This window comes from Eumetopias jubatus, unplaced genomic scaffold (assembly GCF_037043125.1).
Source record: "Eumetopias jubatus isolate StellerSeaLion01/CBP00866 unplaced genomic scaffold, mEumJub1_p1.0 scaffold_4, whole genome shotgun sequence".
Lineage (NCBI taxonomy): Eukaryota > Metazoa > Chordata > Mammalia > Carnivora > Otariidae > Eumetopias > Eumetopias jubatus.
In genome coordinates, this window is record NW_028274810.1 from 142,283,498 (window position 1) to 142,302,195 (window position 18,698).

At 47.4% G+C, this 18,698-nt stretch overlaps 1 protein-coding gene and 1 non-coding gene across 2 annotated transcripts; one reads left to right on the forward strand and one right to left on the reverse strand.

The window, feature by feature from the left end:
- The first annotated feature begins 1,140 nt into the window (after window positions 1-1,140).
- On the forward strand, window positions 1,141-1,389 carry LOC148164613 (Nuclear RNase P). Its single transcript, XR_015768141.1, has one exon.
- Window positions 1,390-3,081: 1,692 nt separating this feature from the next.
- ODF1 (outer dense fiber of sperm tails 1) lies at window positions 3,082-11,559 on the reverse strand. Its single transcript, XM_028111104.2, has 2 exons — window positions 11,243-11,559; window positions 3,082-3,523 (listed from the first exon to the last, which is right to left on the reverse strand). The coding sequence occupies exons 1-2, from the start codon at window positions 11,557-11,559 to the stop codon at window positions 3,082-3,084; spliced, it is 759 nt and encodes a 252-aa protein (XP_027966905.1).
- Window positions 11,560-18,698: the final 7,139 nt, after the last annotated feature.

Below are 18,698 nucleotides of genomic sequence, written 5' to 3' on the forward strand. Positions count from 1 at the left end.
GGGGGTAGGGTCAGAGGGAGAAGCAGACCCCCCGCTGAGCAGCAAGCCCGATGCGGGACTCAATCCCAGAACTCCGGGATCATGAACACTACATGAGTTTTAAAAGAAAGCACTCAAACAGTACATGGTAGGCAGGGGGGATGGATTCCCCTCGATCCTGTACCTGAGAAACTTTTTAAGTATAATGCTATTAAGCAGCTCTTTGGCTCCAGACTGTACCCTGTGTTCACTAAGAAGTGTAACTACTATCTCCAACTTTAGTTCTCTAATATTTACCCAGCACGTGTATTAGAAGGTGGTATATTAATATGTCCTTTCATTGTAACATGCCGGACAGTGAAGCAGCTCAGAGGCTCCCTCATCTTTCAGTTACCCCCTGGGCCAATTTCTCACCTCTGCCCACTCAAGAGTCTCCCCGCCATTCCCATCGCCCAACCTGGTGGATGAAGGAGGGTGTTTCAGTTGTACTCAGAGCTGCAGAGCTGTCTGAGCCCCGGGGGTCCTTTTGGCCAGTGAAAGACAATTTTGAGAACAGCAAAAGTTTCTTCTCCCTCACATCCACTTTCTCCTCCTTCTCGGGAACCTGGTTAGTACATGGAATGAACCCTGCTTTCTGCCTTCCCTCCAGGATGCAGACAAGACCCACACCCAAGCTCTGCCTCCCCTGCCCTGGTCACCTCCCAGCCCTCCTCTGTGAACGGAAGGCACTTTGCGCCTACGCCATACAATTTAGTTCTTGATTCCACACTGTCAAGTGTGTTGGCAATTATATCACGGATGTTAGTCTTGCCTTGGCTAGGAGAAGCTCCTGGAGAGGCACTGCTCCTTGATAATAGCTCCTGGCATCATGTTTTGCTCATAGCAGGTACTCAGCTGATACACATTTGCCTTTATATCAAGTCTTTCCCTGTGAGGGTGATGAGCAGACTCGGACAACCAACCCACCACAGGCCAGCCTCTGAGCTGAGGGGTGGCCTCTGGCTTCCCTGAAGCATCTTGCAAGGCAGTGACATCAACAATGTCCCAAGCTCTGGAAGGCCCCTCTGGCCTCTCCTAGCCCTCGTAAATTCAGTTTCTTTGGCATTCCCTTCTTTCCCAATCCCTCCACTCTACCCCTCCTTCAATTTAATTTGAGGCATTTGTGAAAGGGATATTTTCTTCTCTCCATCCCTGCTGCAGAGCACAGTACCTGGCATTTAAAATCATAAAATCTGCGGGGCTCCCCACGTGTGAGGGCAGATGGGTCAGGAGATACCATGGACCCCGCCCCTGGGGAGGGGCCTGGCTGATGCCTCCTTAGCTGGAGCTTGGAATAGACTCACGGCCAGCAAAGTGAGTTCAATGGCTGAGGGGACATACTCTGCCCAGGGGACCTCATAACCCAATTCAGACTACTCTCCACCCCGCCCCCGTCCTCTTAAAAAAAAAAAAAATCAAGACTCACTGGGTGAATGAATGAGTTGCTGGGTTAACAGGAGGGTGAGTAGGTGAGTGGGGGAATGAAGGAGTGAAGAGCTGCCAGCAGCGCCCTAGAGTGGTGCCTTCCAGAGGACAGAGATTCCTGTTTGTCTAAGACCCACGTGGGATTCCGTTTGACTCCACAGGGTGAAATTTTTTCAAAATCATTTTCAAAAATTTGTAACTTAGAAACTAGAATATTTATAAATCAAGTTATGGCAAGACACTTCTAAGTGTAACTCTACAATTTAGTACCCACAGACATACTTATTTATACCTGGTTCCTAGGTAATAAATTTCTGAGATGTTCAGTGTTTTTTATTCACCACCTGTTTAGAGGGCCATTACTTCCCTCAATTGAAAGCAAAATATGTCTGCCATTACCATCAATATTCTTTAACCTTGAACTTGAAGGAAGCTTTTAAAGAAAAAAAGCTGGGAGAGCTTTAAGATCCCATGCAGAGTTTCTCAACCTTAGCTGCATGTTTCAATTACCTGGGGAGGCATTTAAAAGTCTTGATGCCCAGGCTGCACCTCAAATCTATACTACATTAGAAACTGGAAATGGGACCCAAGCATCAGTATTTTTTTTCTTTTCTAAAAAAGTCCTGTTTTTCCTTTTTATTTTTAAGTATTTTTCACTCTTTTCTTTTTTTCCTTTGGTTTGCCATCCATATTTTTAAAGCTCCCCCAAGTGATTCCCATGTGTGGTCGAGGCTGAGAATCACTGCTTTAATCCACATGTAGCGGAGACCGTTGAAAGAACACTGTGCAAACGTGAGGGTTTTACATTTCCTCCAGGAGTCAGCTCGAAAACTGGCCCGTGTCTCATTCTGATCCCTCCCAACAGGCCCTCCTTCCTTTACACTTACTTCTGTCTCAGCGATCATGGATGGCTCATGGGTATGTCCACGAGGATCCACCTTCAGGTGAACTAGGTTATCATTTCGTGATACTCTAGCATGTTGTGAAAGCTGTAGTTTTTCACTCATGAACTTTGAACTGAACTACTGTGCCTACAAGAAGTTTCAGGGCTTGAGAAAAGCAGACAGTTGAAATAAATCACAAGGAGGTTGCAAACCAGCCTGAACCAGAGCTTGCCATTCCCCCCCAAATCATAGAAATGTTGAGAAAGGAAAAGCTGTCTATGAACACCCCACCCTAAATCCGTGAACGTGCATCCCCCCACTCCCGTCCTTTTGCACTCGGACCTGTTGACCGAGTAAAACCCCCAGCCCATTTCCTGGGCAGAGCTTGCACCCCGGTGCTCCCCCACTGCTGTAGCTTTGCAAAGTGCTTGCTTTCAACCTCACTAGTCTTCCTGTCTGCTTTACCAGCTTGGTTTCTGAGCTAGGCCATCGCACTGGATCGCTTGGAAAAACAGTGTCTGGGGATGCCCACCCAGAGAGAATCTTTTCCCGGAAGCTGGCGCTCGCTGGTACAGGGAGCACACAGAGGGTTGAGCCAAAAGACTTTCACGCACACCACCGGTGGGTTGCAGTTATGTATTCAGTTTCCTAGGGACTTGAGTACCACGGGCCATTGGGAAGAGGAGGAGAAACACACTGGAAAAGCTGCCTGGCTGGAGTACGGGATTTCCACTAAGTCATGGGCTCCTACGCTTTACAAAATCATCTTTCTACAGGAAAATCGGCTCCCGCAGGGATAGCACGGGCTGCAGGGATCACAGGGGTTGCAGGGGCTGCAGGGGCTGCAGGGGCTGCAGGGGCCGCAGGGGCTGTAGGGGTTGCAAGGGTTGCAGGGAGACGTGCAGGGGTAGCATGGAGACTCGATCTTGACGCAGCTGCCCAGCCCGTAGGAGTACGTCACGTCCTTCTCATCCACGCACGGCGGCAGGCTGAACTCTTTGCAGATGTTCATGTAGCTGTACTTTTTCGACCCGAGGCAGTCGTACCTGTTCTCCCGCTCGGCCGTCACACACACCTTGCCGTCCTTCACCCGAACTTTGACTTGATCAGGCTCAAAGCCGCACACGTTTACTGATCCTAAAATGTTACTGCTACAGCAAGAGGAGGCCAGAATTCTATTTGTGGTTCTCCTCAGTCTGAAATTGAGAAAAAGGAGAGCGTCTCAGACACAGATCTCAGACACAGCTTGAGAAACAATATTTTGATCTCTATTTTTTTGTGACTATTATTTTTTAAGTAAGCCGTGGCCCGACTTGGGGCTTGAAACTCACGACCCCAAGATCAAGAGTCACATGCTCTAGCCAGCCAGGCGCCTGATCTCTATTTTTTTAAAATAGCAAACGTAAACACTAGTCATTGTGGAAAGTCAAACGCTACAGAATTGTATAAAGTAAAAAATGAGAGTTCTCCCATGTAAATCGCACTCTCCCACATATAAACCTCTGCCAACAGCAGTCGGCTGCTTGGCCTTCCAGATCTTTCTCTTGCATTTGAGTCCCAGCTCCTTCTCTTATTAATTGTGGAAACTTGCCTCAGTTTCCTCATCTGTAAAATGGAAATAATAACAGTACCTCCATCATAGGGCTTTTGGAAGATTAGCTGGGATTAGGAGTTTTGCTTAATGCCGTCCTCGACACATTATAAATCTTGCTTAGTTATTACTGTGATCATTATTACTACTATTAAATGTGGACTCAAGCCTTTTTTAAAGGGGATCCAATTGATATGCCATTTAAAATCTGCATGTTAAAGATGTCTGTCAGCCTCAGAACCCAGCCCTGCTACCCACAAGACTGGTGCCACCACTGGGCCATCCCACAGACCCGGCCTGAAAGCTTCATCAACGAATGCAAGGCCAAAGTGCCCCAACTCAGCTCTGCCCCCCAGGGGCCTGCCTCTTTCTGCTGCTGTGAGGCTGCTCCAGACTCGGGATGGCGGGCACCAGCAGGGACAGTCCCCTGGGAGGGGCCATGAGCTGGATCCGGGTCCTCCCAGCTTGCAAGGGCTGATGGTGCCCGTCACTAGCCACCTCCCATCCACTGACTTGCTGTTGATAGCTCGAAATCTATCATGGTGGGGTATTTACACTATGGAAATTGGCAAACACTACAAATCCGGGCTTTTTCCCTCCTCCTCTCTCCCCACCCCTGCATTGCTAGTCGGTAACTACCGCTGTCTGCAGCCCCTGGAGCGGTGAACACAGGTCCCCATGGTTCCTACAGCGCTGCCCTTGCTACTGCTCACAGTCCTGTGGGAACCTTCATAGTAAAAAAATAACAGCAGCGGCTCACACTGATTGAACACCTGCAATGTATTGGGAAGTAGGAAAGCCATGTACCTAAGAGCACAGGTTCCTGAGCCAGAGTTTTTAGGTTCAAATGGTGGCTCTGCCATATGGATAAGTTACTTAGCTTCTCTGTGCCTCAGTTTCCTCATCTGTAAAATTGGAACAATAAGAGTAGCCCACTTCTAGGATTGTGAGGTTTAAATTAATGAATGAAAAGTATTTATAGTAGTTCTTGGCACACAGGTTGGGCAGCCTGGCATTAGCCCTACATGCTTTGGCCTTCCTTAGGGTCCTTTTTTCTTTTTTCTATTTGTTGATCCTTCCAAAGACAACCTAATATTCTGAAATGATCTTTTCATCCCTTAACAGGAAAAAAAAATCTGTGTTCTAAGAGACAGTTCTGGCAAATCTTCTTGCATCTCTTGGCCTCCAAAGGAAGGTCTTGGGAGTGTGCAATTTCTAGAACCTCTTCCAGTTTGACAAATCTAAACTTTGCACCTGGATGATCGGTTTGAGATACCTTTTTAATTCTTTCCTTTTATGCTGAATTTTGTTTATACTCTTTGTTATATAAGTTATACGAGTTCATTGCAGAAAACTTCGAAAATATACAGATAAGCAAAAAGATGGAATATTTTGTAAAAAAACAACAACAACCCATAATCCTATATAGCATATAACATTTTGGTGTTAGATTTTCTTCTCTCTGTGTATTTTTTACATACAGATGTAGATTCTTACGTGTGTTCTTATGAAATCATGCTATACATACTGCTTTGAATCTGTATTTTTCACTTGATGACCCCTAACATGATTGGTTTAACAAGTGTGAGCCCTTATACTGAAGGTTACAAATCAAGGCCCTTAAGAGGCTAGTTGCAAATGATTAAATGGAATAATCTCCTAGAAGACACCGAGGCCAACAGAAACAACTGTGCAAGGCACCCAGAGGACTGTGACAGTCAGCCAGCTTCCTTTCCACATCCAGCCCCAAGGAACGTGGGCTGCCCGGGGCACAGATATCTCTCATGCCCGGAGTGTGCCAGGATACGTACACAGGCCATACTAAGGAGAAAGGAAGAGAACTGGACTTCTAAAAAAATACCTTTATATCTGTGGAACAAAACAAACAGGAGAAAACGCACTCTGTCTTCCCTGGATGGACCAAGAATAGCTCCCAAAAATGCCCCGTGTCCTCTCTGGATGGACCAGGGCCTGGAAGCCTGAGCAGCCAAAGCCGAGAGTGGAACAGAGAGCAGAATGGGTGCACCTGGATCTCTCAAGGACCTCCCACGGTGTGGACATGGGCTGAGAATGAAAGTCCTTCTGTTCAGCTCAGACCTTCCCATTGGCGATGAAAACCTCAAACCCTGCTGTAAAGGGGGCTGGGCCTCACAAAACAGGACCACGGAGCCCAAGCCGGATTGCTAGGACCCCTCACTACTGCCATCCTGATTCCGTCAAAGGCCTCCTGCCCTTCACAGGAGATGGATCTGGGAGCCAGTTCTACAAGCCAAAGCCAGCTTCCAGATCCTTCTCCTCCTGTCAGCAGTCTAAGTCTCCGTGTGCAATTGCGTGTGTTGTTGTTGTTGTGGCTCAGGTCCCCGTCTTCCTCTGGCCCTGTCCCTCGGGCCCCTTTGCCCCTGCAGCAGCTGAGCAGAAGTCTCACCAATGCGAGTCTTTGAGAAATTGCCTAAAAAGTCTTGGCCAAGTTAGGTGTCTTCTTCCTTTTGCTTCTCGGTCAGGGGTTATTGGTGGGGGATGTGTGGGTTTCAGAGAAATTGCAGAAGCCACATTTTACTCATCAGCTATAACTCTGAACTTGCAACTTGACTCCTGTCTGGCGATGTACCTATCACCCCGCAAGGGAATTTCCATGGCTCTGTGGTTTTCTGGGCAAAGGGAGATTGCCTCCTATAGTTGTTATCATGAGCGGGGAGCTGGAGCACAGTTAACGTAGGGAAATCAGCCCCTTGGTTCGTTGCAGAAGACTTCCAGAGAAGCTGAGGGAAAAGCAAGTGGCCCACAGTGTCTGGGTGTGCCAGCCCTCCTCCCTTCTGCAGCTGAAGTTCTCCGGGGTGTGCGACCAAGCTCCTGAAAGTGACACAACCTGCTCCCCTACCCGCCCCCCCCCCCACCGGCAACGATGAGCTATGTAGTCAGCCCCTTTCACAAAGATATGAATGAGGTCCAGCCTGGTGCTAAATAAAATAATGAAGATGTCAAAAAGGCCTATCTCTACCCAGGAGCCAAGGGAAGTGTGCCTTCCTGTAGCTGTCCTTGGAGTACTTTGCTTTTTCTCCTAAAGTACTCCCCTTCCAAAGACCCACTAAACTCCATTCCCCCTTTGCAACTCATCTTTCACTTTCTCTTCTTTTTTCTCCCTCTTCCCCTTCCCTGCCCTCCCTTCTGACTTCTGTTTGATACTGAGAGTAGCAAATGCAGGTGCATCAGAGGCCCCGGCGGTGCTTGTTAAAGCACAGGTGGCTTCGCCCCACCCCCAGAGTTTCCCATTTGGTGGGCCCACGGAGGAGCCAGGAATTTGCATTTCTAACAAGTTCCAGGTGATGCTGGTCCGAGCCCACTCTGTGAGAGCCACTGACCAGGTGGTTAAGCACATGGATTCCAGACTCAGGCCAACCTGGCTTCAAGTCCCGGCTCTCCCAACTCCTAGTGGTCAAGAACATTGCTCCTGAGTCTGTTTCGTCATCTCTAAGACAGCCAAGATGTTGCAAGGATCAAATGAAGATGGAATGTGGCACCTGCTGAATGAGAACTCAATAAAGGGTAAGTCTCTTTGTCAGGCTGGACCTGGCTCCACCATACGCAGATTTCCCTGAAGCCTAAGGCTTTAAGTCACCAAGCTCCAAGTCCTGTATCATTAACCAATAAGGTCAAACCAAATAATAGACATGCTTTTGGCTTAGATGGGCGGCCATTCCTACCCCTGCCCCGCTGGGGGGACTGGGCTCCTAACCTGGGGGTAGGAAAGGATTAGGAGGAGAAAGGAACAGGGGGCCACGCTCGCTTCCCCTCTTGCAGGGGTGCTGGGGGAGAGAGTGCTATGCCCTGCCCTGTGGGTCAGAGCTTGGAAGAGTGGGGAGACGTCCCGAGGGCTTAGGCCTGGGGAGGTAAGCCTAGATCCCCCTGAGGCTGATAGTCATCAGCCAGACCACGTAAGAGTGAGTCAGTGAAAACCTTGGTCTTAGAGCGTGAAAGAAAACAAGGAAGGAAAGGAGAGGGCAGATTTTTGAAGTTTGCCGAAGATGGTGCCCCTCCAGTGTGGGGATTTTCAAGGAAATTTCTCACTGTGATTCAGACCAACCATAGACAGTTGGGTGAGTGAAGGGAAGCGCAGTCTCAGTCTGAGTTTCCAGGTATTAATAAGTCAAGGGTGTGAGCTTGAGCCCAATGCGCAGCCCTGAGCCCTACAGCACAGCCCTAAATCAAGCATTTGTCTGCAAGGACTAGCGCCGCCGGGGATCAGAGTCAAAAAGGGGCATCCATTTATTAGAGAATCAACTCCTCAACACTGGGCAGAGGAGGGCCTGGCTTTGGTTTATGGCCCTTCTGTACCGAGGATCGGGAGGGCCATGAAGCATGGTGGTGAATCAGGTGCAAACTCAAGACAGGCTGGTGGCGTGGCTTCTTACAGAGGAAGCCAGACTCTGTTCCCGCAGTCCCTCCAAATCCAGAAGAAGAAGGTAGAGTCAGGGGAACCACTGGTGCTTGCGGTGAAAAGGGCAGTTTGGGGAGGAAAAGAGAATATTAAAGAATCTAAAAAACAGAAGTACTTACTTGAGTCTCAACTAAGGAAGTTACTGCCAAGATGTCTTTTGAAGCAGCAGCTAGGTACACAATGGAAATGGATTGGACCTACACCTAATCTAAAAACACACACGTACATCAGTCAGATAACATACACTCAGGAATGCTCAAGCCACTTAGGGGAGAAATGTCAGCCAAGCCTTCTTACCAGTTATTAAAAGAGCAGATTGACTCTCACACAGGAAAACAATTCCAATGGGGCCGTGGCAGCTATAGACCAGGGAATTTTCCCGCTGGACAAAGACCCTCAGGATAATACAGCCTGGCTTCTGAAAGGACATGTCCTACCTAACCAAACTGGTAGCATTCTTTAAAGGGGTAGAAGGTCATGTGAATATGATTTCTAAACTCACAAAGCCTTGGGCAAGGTTTCACACCAAAGGTTGTTTAAAAAAAATTGAATCAACATGCTATTTCTGGATCTCTTTAGTCATGGATTGGGAGCTAGGTGAGAGTTAAGGAAAAGGAGGCATTTCATTGGAAGAAAAATTACTAACAGTAGGAGTCTTCTGGGACTGGGGCTAGATCAGGGTTTAACATTTTCATCCGTGGTCAGGAAAACTGAATATTTAGGTTTGCAGGTGACACTAAGCCCTCCTGGATGGTGAAATGTCAAGCTGTCAGAAATCGAGCATAGGAGGATTTCACAAGATGGTATGAATGGGAAGAAAGTGGCTGGGAGGGGACATAAGAGGGTAAGCCCGAGGTCATTTCCAGAATGGACTCAGAGGTATCAGTTCAGAGATGGGGGAATTCGTGTAAAGACATCACCAACTTCGTATACTGCCTCGGGCAGAGGAAAAAAAAATCAGCAAAAACCCAGACATTGTCGAAAAAAATATCACAACCCATAGAAAGCATTATCTCTTGTATACACCACACTGCTGAGACTTCAGCTTGAGGTTGTGTCTACTGCATGCCAAGAAATGGGGACTCCTGGGGCTGGTGGAGGGTGCCCAGAGGGTGAAGAACAGAGAGGCATTCTTCTCGGAGAGTCTGGAGAGGAGAGACAGCCAGGAGACAAAGTCTGGAAGGACTTGGATCAAGGGTATTCAAGGATTCAGAGACACAGGGACAGTGGATACAGGCCTGCTCACAAGTAACCCTTCATGTAGACCAATTAAAAAAGGAATCTCTGACTCAGTGTGCAAAGCTTACCTAACCTGATACTCTGAGGAGCAAAAATAAAAACTGCTTCAAATTGAGTGTAGATGAGTTTATACGCAATAGGCCCCTCCCAAACCATTGAGAGGGGTTCATTCCTGACCTTTGGTGACTGATGACTTGGACAATAGTTGCCGTGTTGCCTTTTCTAGTGTAATATCCCAGTCACTGGTATCAAGAGTCTGTCTCTGTCTCCAACTCTCTCTTTTTCCATCCATCCACCTACTTATTTACCTACTTACATCCCTCCCTCCCTGTCTACCCATCTAATCTATTAATCTACCATGCGGATAGGAAGGATGTTGTTTAAGGATAGAAACTTGCAATGAGTAGTAAATAAGTCCCAGCGATCTAATGGACAGTATAGTGAATATAGACAACAATATTGTATTATAATCATCAGACTTGGTAAGGGGCTAGAATGTAATTATTCCAACCACTAAAAAGAAATGATCTTTATGGAACATGATAGAGGTGCTAATTATCACCACAATGGCAATCATCATAATATATAAATGTATCAAAAACACTACGCACCTTAAATTTACACAGTGGTATATGTCAAGTATATTTCGATCAAAAAAAAATCTATCAACCATTTGTGCCCATCTTGTTAAAAGCAGTAGCATATTAAGTAGTTTTTCTTGCCTCTTTCGTTCAATACATCGACGCGTAAAAGGCTTCATCATTCTGCTTTACATCTACCTAGTGTCCCAGTGTATGGTTTATTTGTTTATTATCATATAAATTTATTTAGCCAGAGGACAATGCTTTCAACCATTGTTTTCATCAATTGTACCAGACTGGCTGGCAAACAGTGGAAAGTTAGAAACGGAAAGCTTTCTCCAGGCCAGCAAAGGAAATGTGAATAAACAAAATTGTAAAAAGTGGCTTTAAAATTACCCAGTTCGATTAGAGCCCTCTCAACTCTGTTCTGAACGCTGTGACTCTCGGTTCCATAGTTCCTGTTCACCACCTTTGCTGCTGCTGGAGGGGGAGCCTGACATAACAGGGTCTACTCCAGATGGATTTTAAGGCTGCCTGGAGTTGGGGAACGGGAGAAGGGTTTTCCTACCAAACCCAGGGCATGCCTCTGTTGTTCAGTTTGCTCCCCTGCTCTTAAAGGCTCTGGCAAACATTAAGGAGTTGATCAATTGTTATTGCTTCTCTGTAGTCATTCCTGTAAGCCCGAAAATACTCAAATCACTTCACTCATAACCAGAAAAAAATGTTTAGTTTGCTTCTTCCAATAGCTTTTTAACGACACCCCCTATTTCTTCCCCTCATTAAAGCCCTGTTATTTATCAAGTTGGCACTCCGGCTCTAAACCACCCACCACCTTGCCAATTGACATCATTCCACGGGCTTTTGAGAATCTCACAATTCCCGTCATGGACCCATTTACCCTTCTTTTCTTGAAACCTGTGCTAAGTCACCCGAGTCATTATCTCCAGCCCCTTTCCATGTTTGTTCCAGTGTCTACTGTTCCGTCCCCCCGCCCCCTTCCACCACCCCACCCCCGGCGACTCCTAAGCCTTCGTACACTGACTCTAAAAATCGTAGGAAGTTCTTTTACTTGGCGAGCTCTCTCTTTTCATCCTCTATGGCTCTAATGGCTTTCCTCTCCAAACTTCTGAGCGATGGTCGCACACAGTAGAGCTTGACGTCACACAGGCAGCACGGGTAGAGGTCGCAGAGCCCACAGGAGCGTGCCCGCTTGGAGTAGCAGAGGCAGTAGGGGTAGGGGTGCAGGTCACAGCAGCAGTAGGGGTGCATGTACAGGTCGCACAGACACCGCGTGCACTCGTCAATGCATCGCAGCTGCCTCAGCTCTCGGTCCACCTTCTTTATGTCCCTTCTAACACTGTCCAGAAGACAACTCAGTGCAGCCATTACAGTTACACCTTATTGCTTTGTGAGTACCTTTGGGAAATGGCACTCAGTGGGAAAAAATTGTTCTAAGCTCTTCTCAGAAGTTTCTTTGAAAAATAAACGAGGCACACATGGTTCACTTACTTTAAAGCTTGGGTTCTGTGACCTCACCACCCTCCAAGTATGTCATAGTCTTCTGGTTACCGCGTGAACTGTACATAGTCATGGTCTCCAGAGACCCTCCTTAGATTTACAGAGCTGCTCTCAGATCCACACTAATGTTGAGATTTCATTCGCCCTGAGGTTGGGTGGGGCCTGCAAGCAATCCCAGCCCTTTGGGGTTCATGGCCATAAACGTCAATGTCCTCCGCTCGTGTATGTCCTTAGGACTGGCTAAGATCTCAGGGTGGCGGGTGGAAGGAGCTGCCTGGCTCCTTTCTCTCTGCCCTTCGGGCTCCAGCCTTGACTTGACACTTAGCCTTGCCCCTTATACTCTAGGAGTCATTCTGGCTCCTAGTCGATATGCAGAAAGCCTTCTTTCTTTGCAGAGCTTTTGTGTGTTCTTACCGAGTCATTCTCAAGGCAGCCTGAATCCTTGACCTTCTTAGCCCCAAGTCTTTGAGTCCTGCCCATTTTTTTTTTTAAAGATTTTATTTATTTGAGAGACAGATAGCAAGAGAAAGCACAAGCAGGGAGTGGGGAGCGGGGGAGAGGGAGAAGCAGACTCCCCGCTGAGAAGGGAGCCCAACATGGGACTCAATCCCAGGACCCTGGGGGCCATGACCTGAGCTAAAGGCAGACGCTTAATGGACTGAGCCACCCAGGCGCCTGTGTCCTGCCCATTCTTTGCTATCTGGCATCCTTGCTGCCCGGGAGCTTCAGCTCTCCAGTGCCCGGGGTCCTGCCCTTAAACTCTCATCTCCCAGTGCTCGGGCTCCTCTCGGTCACCACCTCCCAGCATTTCATCTCCGGTCTTTCGTCCAAGGCTCTAGAAACCTTGTCCCCACGTGCTTCTCAAGTATTGCTCCTTGATACTCTGACAGCCAACTGTCTGAAGTTGCTTGAAGCCAACTACCTGAAATCCTCACCTGGGCCAGTTTCCTGTGCTCCCAGTTAGATCAATATGCTGGACCTTGGGCTCAGACTCAACCTTGGCTCAGGTACTTCTACTGCTCTGGGCCAGTCCCTTCAGCCTGCTCTCCAGTTCTCAGATCCCCTTTTTATGGAGTAAGGCTTGGGTACTTGAGGACAAGCAGTTGAACGTGGCACCAGAGGAGACAAGAGCCAGGTTTGAAGGGACTGGTGGGCCAACTAAGGGGTTTGAACTTTATTTTGAGCACAGTGAAGAATCACCAGTTTTCTTTTCTGTTGAAAGAAGTTAAGGGCGCCTGGGTGGCTCAGATGGTTAAGCGTCTGCCTTCAGCTCAGGTCATGATCCCGGGGTCCTGGGATCGAGGCCCGCGTCGGGCTCCCTGCTCAGCAAAGAGCCTGCTTCTCCCTCTGCCTCTGCCTCTCTCTCTCTGACTCTCATGAATAAATAAATAAAACATCAAAAAAAAAAAGAAAAGAAAAGAAAGAAGTTGAAAGGTAAGTCTGATAGATATATATAGCCCCCAGCATTGTAAGGGGACAACAGTAGAGGTGACTTCTGCTGGAAAGAAAGGACAGTCAAAGTCTGGACTAGGGATCATGGCTGTAGGGATGGCGAGAAGGAACCAGTGGGGTCCCCTTCCCCTCAGGTCCCCTCAGACTCATCCAATCTATTCTCCACATTGCAGCCAGAGTGATTTTCATGTATAAATCTGCCACCCCCAACCCCACCCACCCTTCTCTGTCCTCTTAGAGAAAGGGCCCAAATCCTTATAAAGTACTGAACAATAGGGCCTCCGCCTCCCTCTCCCCCTCCTCCCCCATTATTATTCCTATAATTCATTATGCTTCAGCCACAGTGGCCTTTCTCAAAGTCTTACTTCACCTCATTCAGGACTGGCGTGCACACTGTTCCATCTGGTTAGAAATTGAGCTCCCCACCCCATGCCCTTGATCTAGTCGTAGTCAACTCCTGAGGCATTCTTTAGATCCCCTCTTAAATGTCCCTTCCCCGGAGAAGTCTTCCTGGTCTCCTCCACAAAGCATTTTAAGTACATATTCCTTTCATAACATCATTTGTCTGTTTCGCCAACTAGGCTGTAAGCTCTATGAAGAAGGGACCTTGTCTATTTTTGCTCACCATTAAATACCCGGTGCAATGCCTGGAACATAATAGGGGCTTAAAACTTATTCACTGAGTGAACAAACGAGTGAATTAAACCAAACTTAGTGAACAGAATGAGGATGAAGTAGGGAGGAATCCGGAATGACTCCTAGGTGTCTAGCTTGGCAGAATGGTTGCCATTAACTGAGGAAGAAGAGTGAGTTTGGGGGATATGCTAAATATGAGGTATTACTGACAATTGTAAGGTGGAAACATTGAATAGCCTGCAGATAAGTGGCTCTGGAACTCAAAAGAAAACTGGGCCAGAGATACAAATTCAGGAGCCACAAGTCCATACACAGTTGGAACCCTGGAGTGCACAAGATCCTTCAGGAGAAGGAACAGATTGAGAAAAGAAGAGGGCTCAGGTACAATCCCAAGGAATAATAACAAGAAATGGAGGAAGTGAAGGAGCTCACGATTACTCACTGAAGGAGTAATCAGAGAGGTGAGAGCCTCCTACACTAAAGTCTCTTGTGACTAGACCAAGCCTAGTATTTCCCAGTGTTCCCCAGCCGTGACCTAGGGGGTCCCTTTCTGTGCAGGTGAGGTGTCTTAGTAAAGAAGATGTTTCCCTGGAGCTATTAGAATGGGAGGCTGGCCCCTTACTCACATGGGATACGGTAAAGCGAAAGTGAATCTTCCTCCTCTATAGACAAATGCTTACGTCTCTCAAGAGTGATCCCACCCAATTCTGAAGAGTGAACTCGGTTAATAGGAATATGGCCCACTCTTTCCTGAGAGTTCACTGAAGGAATTATGCAGATTTCTTTAGCTCCAAGTGATAGACTTCTGAACTCTTATATCACAATGAATTCTATCCCTTAGCAAATGTCAGCAAAGGTTAAAACAAACAAGCTTTTGGTTTTAGATTCTTAAATACACAGGTTCAGGAATTTAAGTACACACATCTGTATATACACGGCACATTACAAAGATGGTTACAGCTTTATTTTAGCTAGGATTCTTCCATGATCCTATCCTCCTAGTGATTTTACTCTTCACCAAAAAGCACATTCTTGACATCGTTTCAAGTGACTTAAAGATAATATCTCCTTTAAAGATCAGATGGAAATGTGACCTATCTATGTCATAAGGAGATTGTAGAAATTCACCAGATTCTACAGAAACCCACAGGAATGATCTACAGTCACAGTCCCCTGATGCATACACACAAGGAGCTTCCATGGGCTCTAACATGGAGGTAGGGGCCCTTTTTTACAGAGGACTGTGTCTGTGGAGGCTCCCATTCCCCCTGGCTCATGTCCAGATAGAACCTCCTCTGGGATGGAAGGCAGGCCTTGGCAATTTCCCAGGCTGGGCAAAGTGGATGCTTGGTCTTCAGTGTTGGTGGAACTATAAGCCAAAGAAGGTCCTTCTGCCTCTTCCACCAGCTGGACAGTTACAGGTCAAGTCCATTCAATGGGCCTATGTTACAAACATACTCCTCCACCAATCACTGGATCAATATGTGACATTGAATACGAAATCCTATACATGATGAGTTCTCAACTATGTTAACAAGAATCACAGAAGGTGAGAAACCCCTCAGAAATTAACTGTGGTTATCTCTGAGAAGTGGAATTATAGATGACTTTTTAAATTCTCTTTTCTAGACTTTTTTTTGGTGATTTTTTTGAGTGTCTTCAAAGAGGCTATTGCCAATTTTAGAATGAAACTTGTTGAGAGTGTACTATCCGTCACACTATTAGCTTTGCACTGAATTGCTAATCCCACCTCTGGCCTCTGCCTCTAAAACCCAAGTGGGCTTCAGAACCACTCCTCTGAGGTTTGCTGTCCAGGAAGTCTTCCTATAATGGACATCCAATGTTTGACCTGCCCACTATCCAGGGCACCTTCTTTGGATAAAATAACTATCTCCCCTCCTACCCTGCCCTCTGCCGTTAGGTACTACCAGTAAAGTTGCCCAGTCAAGGCGAGGAAGGTCCGCAACCAGAGCCGGCCAGTCCGGCTCTCTTCTGGGAATCTGATCTTTCACAGGGAGACTATTGATGGCTGCAGCTGACAGTAGACCCTAAAGAGATAATATCTTAGTTACCTGCCCTATTCTGTTGTTTTCAAATTGGTTCTTTAGCTTTGCTTTGAGTCTGTGAACTCTCCATATTTTTCCAATAAACTCCTGTTTCTCTTAAGTTATTCTGTCAGTTTCAGTTACTTATAACTGAAGAACACAACTGATACGACAACCTGTCCCCCGGGACCTGTCCAAGGAGGACTGCTCCAAGCTGAACCTGTAGGTCAACTGTTGCTCCAGTGGATATGGTCCCATGCTAGCCCAGCTCCTTCCTCTTAACCCAGAACTAGCTGCATCAAGGTAGCCGCCATTACTGACTGCCCTAAGTAAGTGCACGATAGCACTTTAGACCACAGACAAATCAAAACCTGATGCTGCTAAGAAATGTTGATTCATAAAAAATAATTCTCTCTCTCTCATCTGGGAGGGAGGAAGCTAAGGAGGGGAGAGAGTGAGCATGGAAGGCTCCCGGAATCTGCTGTTTGTATGACCCCCAGTTGGAGCTTGGGAAAGAGACGAGCAAATGGACCAAACATGGTGATTCAAACTAGGGCAATGTCTAGAAACACCTGGGAAGGCCCACCCATGGACACTGTCTCTGGGGCAAGAGACATGTCACTGAGCTCAGAACCTCAGAACTTCAGCTTTGGAAAACTGGAGTCATCTAGACCTTCTTCCTACTGGGCCAGGAGTCTCTGCTCGAGCACCTCAGGCAGATAAGCGGAAGAACTGGGGGTCATATACGGAATGGGGTGTCCCCTTAATGGTTTAGGATGACCAGGACTCCTATGACCAACCATATTGACTAGTATAATTTTATCCCTCTTCCCTTCCCCCTGGTCCTACAAGGTCTTTAACAAATATCTTCCTGCTAAATAAGGTGAGGAGGGGTGAGAAGGAAGAGGGTGCTGGTCAATAATTTTCCAGCTGTGCCCAACGGAGTGAATTTGGGGAGGAGAGTTTGCTCTTCGCTGGCAGGGTCTGAATAAGCATCTCAGCCGTTCCTGTTTTTTCTTTCAGCAAATAAGATCATTCAGGCGTTATTAGAAAAGAGGCATGGGAATTTAGGCCAAGTATATACATGAGTAAATTTCCTCCTTAAGATTTGAGGAGTGGACGTGGTACTTTGCCTGGGAATGAATGCTTTCCTGGATGTGGGACTTTAATATCAAAACTGGGGTGGGGGATGCAGGCAGGAGAAGAAGGTGGGAGTACAAAGTCCCTCGTGTGGTCCATCCACAATGCGCCCAGTTTAAATGATGGGGCTGGCCTCCGTGGGGTGCAGACCTGTGCTTCTGCTTTAAAGGCTAGTAAGGAGCCCCATTCTGAGCACTGGGTTCTCTGTGACAGCCAGGGGCTCTCACTCCTCTTTCCCCTGCCCTCTCACATACCCACATGTCCCTTCTCCTCCCCCTCCCAAGAAAAATCGTTAGCTCCAATCTGGGCTGTTCCTGATGAGGACAGAGACCAAAACACTTCCTTGAACTTCACCCTGGAATCATTCACACATAAGAATGCATTTCCTTGTCCGCCTGCCAGAAACAGAAGGGCTTGCCTCTGCTGCAGACGGGTGTCCCGATTAGCTCGAGGGGGTCGAGAAGGTTTATTCTCCAGCCACCACCCCATGACCACCTAACTCCTAACACATGCTTATTTGAACAGTAATGATAGTTTACATTTAATGAGTGTTTGAGCCTGTGTCAGGCTAATCTTCACAATGACCCTGCGAAGGAGAGACTATTTATCCCCATTTAACAGATGAGACTGAGGCACAGAGTTCACACAACAAGTGACAGAGCTGGGGTTCCACCAGGTAGTCAGCCTCCAGTGTCTTCATCTTCAAAGATCAGTCCCTTAAGACAATGTCTCTTGGGGCGCCTGGGTGGCTCAGTGGGTTAAGCATCTGCCTTTGGCTCGGGTCATGATCTCAGGGTCCTGTGGCAGGCAGGGAGTCTGCTTCTCCCTCTACCCCTCCCTCCTGCTCGTGATAGCTCTCTCTCTCTCTCTCTCTCATTCTCTCATATAAATAAAATCTTAAAAAAAAAAAAAAAGACGATGTCTCTTCCCTTTCACCTTAAAGGTGAAAGAGGAATTCAGTTGGAACATTAGGACTTTTGGGTTTCCTGCTTCTGTCAGTATCCACACACCTGTGGCTTGATTGCTGCACACTCTGCTGTTCGAACGGAGTAATGTGCTTTTCTGCACTGCTGCACCCCTGGGGCCCCCCTGCGGTCACCTTGCCGTGGGTGAGGCTGCTTCCCCAGTGCCTCTCCAGGGACTCAGATGCTCCCTACTGTCAACAACAGTTTGCCTCTCTCCCCAAAGAACACCTCTTCCCAAGAATTTCTTCCCTCACACAGCATGGAGGGCTTATTTTGTAGAGAAGCAAGAACTCTGTCAGCTCATCCAGAGCAAGATGCATTCAGAACAAGTAATTCCCACAGAGGAGATGCCGAACCTTTCTGTCAGGATTCTCTGCACGGCAGTGGGTTTGCTACCTCTCGCTGGGGAGGCTTTTAACCGAAGAACGTGAAATGCAAAACCCTCTTTTTACCTCCTGTTCATCTGACTCAGCTTTCCAGGGAAAGTGCCCAGGAGCTGAAGTACATTCAGGTTCCCGACTCTTTCTCAACTCCCTGCAGAAGCCCAGCAGAGAGAGAACAAGGTGGGACCCTGGGGGCCGGAGCTGGAGAGAGGCCAAGACCCAGGGTTCCTTTGAGCCCAAGGAGGAGGAAATGGTTATGTGGGTCTTATTTATCAATATGTACCGTGTTAGAAATTAAAACTGAGAAGTTTACAGACTACACAATCATTTAAAAATAATCCTAGGGCGGGCACCTGGGTGGCTCAGATGGTTAAGCGTCTGCCTTC

Bases quoted from the DNA above. Each gene is read 5' to 3' on its own strand.
- ODF1 (XM_028111104.2), bottom strand. From the start codon at position 11,559: ATGGCTGCACTGAGTTGTCTTCTGGACAGTGTTAGAAGGGACATAAAG. The intron at 3,524-11,242 runs GTAAAAGAACTT...TCTCAATTTCAG, and splicing joins GAAAAGAGAGAGCTCGCCAA to ACTGAGGAGAACCACAAATA.